Source organism: Drosophila takahashii, chromosome 2R (genome assembly GCF_030179915.1).
Source record: "Drosophila takahashii strain IR98-3 E-12201 chromosome 2R, DtakHiC1v2, whole genome shotgun sequence".
In the NCBI taxonomy this organism is placed as follows: domain Eukaryota; kingdom Metazoa; phylum Arthropoda; class Insecta; order Diptera; family Drosophilidae; genus Drosophila; species Drosophila takahashii.
Window position 1 is genome coordinate 13,689,991 of NC_091679.1, and position 1,526 is coordinate 13,691,516.

Here is a 1,526-nt window from a genome sequence, read left to right on the forward strand (position 1 = left end):
TTCCATTTTAAATTCAGTGTCCCGACTCCCTGGACTCACGAGTAATCGATGACCGATTATCGACTAAACGCCTATCGTCATCTGGCCTAGTGTAAACAACCGTGGAATTTGCGAATTTTGTAATTTAATTATAGTTTTCGCACATAACAAGCACACTACGGTTTCGATGCTTGTCTCGGAACAGGAGTGGAGGATGTGCGTGTATGGTTGGTTGTATTGCTCAACTTAGGCCATCGCCCACAACCCTGAGATTTCAGTCTGGCGAGTGTGGTTTGCTAGCCGGGCACTATTATTTGAGGTCCTTTGCATGGAAAACTCCCAAAGGATTGCCACGCAAGTTTTCCAACGCGTACAGCGAATTTCCCAATGCTTTTGTGACTCGGCATTTAGTGTACTTTCGGCAGAACTTGGAGTTTCTATTCTTGCTAAAGTCACTAAGCACAATGTTCCGCTTGTAGATTTCCTGTCCCGGTCAGTATCGAATTTCTCGGGCCTTTAAATTGTAGTTCTTCGCTGCTTTCTCGTAGGCCTGATGTATCCTTTCCTTTATTTTCTCCCGGTACAGCTGTTGTCGTTCGGATCTGGGCAATTGGGCTATCTCGGCTTCATTGAGAGCATTCAGCTTGCGAGCCAGCGAGTAATCTTTCCCATTCGTAAACATATGCTGTCCGAACATGGCAAAGTTTGGAGAAGTTTCGGTGCTTTTATGGACGGATGACCTCAGCGACGCTTGTATGTCCGAAAGGTGTTCATCCCAGCGTGTGTGGTCGTCCTGGATGTTCACTCGAATTGCTGCCAAAACCGACTGGTTTTTCATGTGCGTAATCCCGTATTCTTGCAACATATTCTCAAATTCCTTGGAGATAAACTGTCTTCCGTTGTCTGTGTGTATTGTTTCTGGAACTCCAAATTGGGTGAATATGCCTTCTTGCAGGAATCGAATTACAGCTGTGGATGTGGCTTTTGGCATTGCTTTTAGCCATACAAACTTGGTTAAATGGTCTAATGCGATGAACAACATTGTATTTCCTCGGCGGGAAACACTGCCCCAATTCCTACCTGGCTGGCGTCACACTGGATCCAGAAGTGTTTCTCAAAGTCTGGATGAGCCAATACGGGTGCACAGGTAAGCGCTTTCTTTAGCGTTTCAAATGCTGAAGTCGCTTCCTCCGTCCAAGTAAATTTGGCTTTGTTTTTCAGGCAGTCGGTGAGCGGCGCACTTACACCGGAGAAATTCTGTATAAACCTGCGATACCATCCTGCGGTTCCTAAGAAGCTGCAGTTGTTGTTTTGCCGGGGACACTGGAAAGAATCTCTCCTTGACGGGTACTGCTCCTTCAACTAACTGGATCGAGTGTTCTTCCACCTTGGTGAGTCCTAATCCTTGACTCTCGTATGTCAGAAAAAGCCCTTTTGCTTCTTCCAGCTGCTCAGTTTGTTTCGGGGATTCGGGGATCGGATTCCACCTGGTGTAAAGATTCCACACCCACTACTTCTGGTGCCAATTGGAATTTCCTCCAAAAATC

The 1,526-nt window shown here is 46.3% G+C and overlaps 1 protein-coding gene across 1 annotated transcript; it reads right to left on the reverse strand.

Annotated features, from left to right (window-relative positions):
- Nucleotides 1–472: 472 nt before the first annotated feature.
- On the reverse strand, nt 473–970 carry LOC138912146 (uncharacterized). The gene has a single exon (XM_070212006.1). It carries the CDS (start codon nt 968–970, stop codon nt 473–475), a length of 498 nt encoding a protein of 165 aa, XP_070068107.1.
- Nucleotides 971–1,526: the final 556 nt, after the last annotated feature.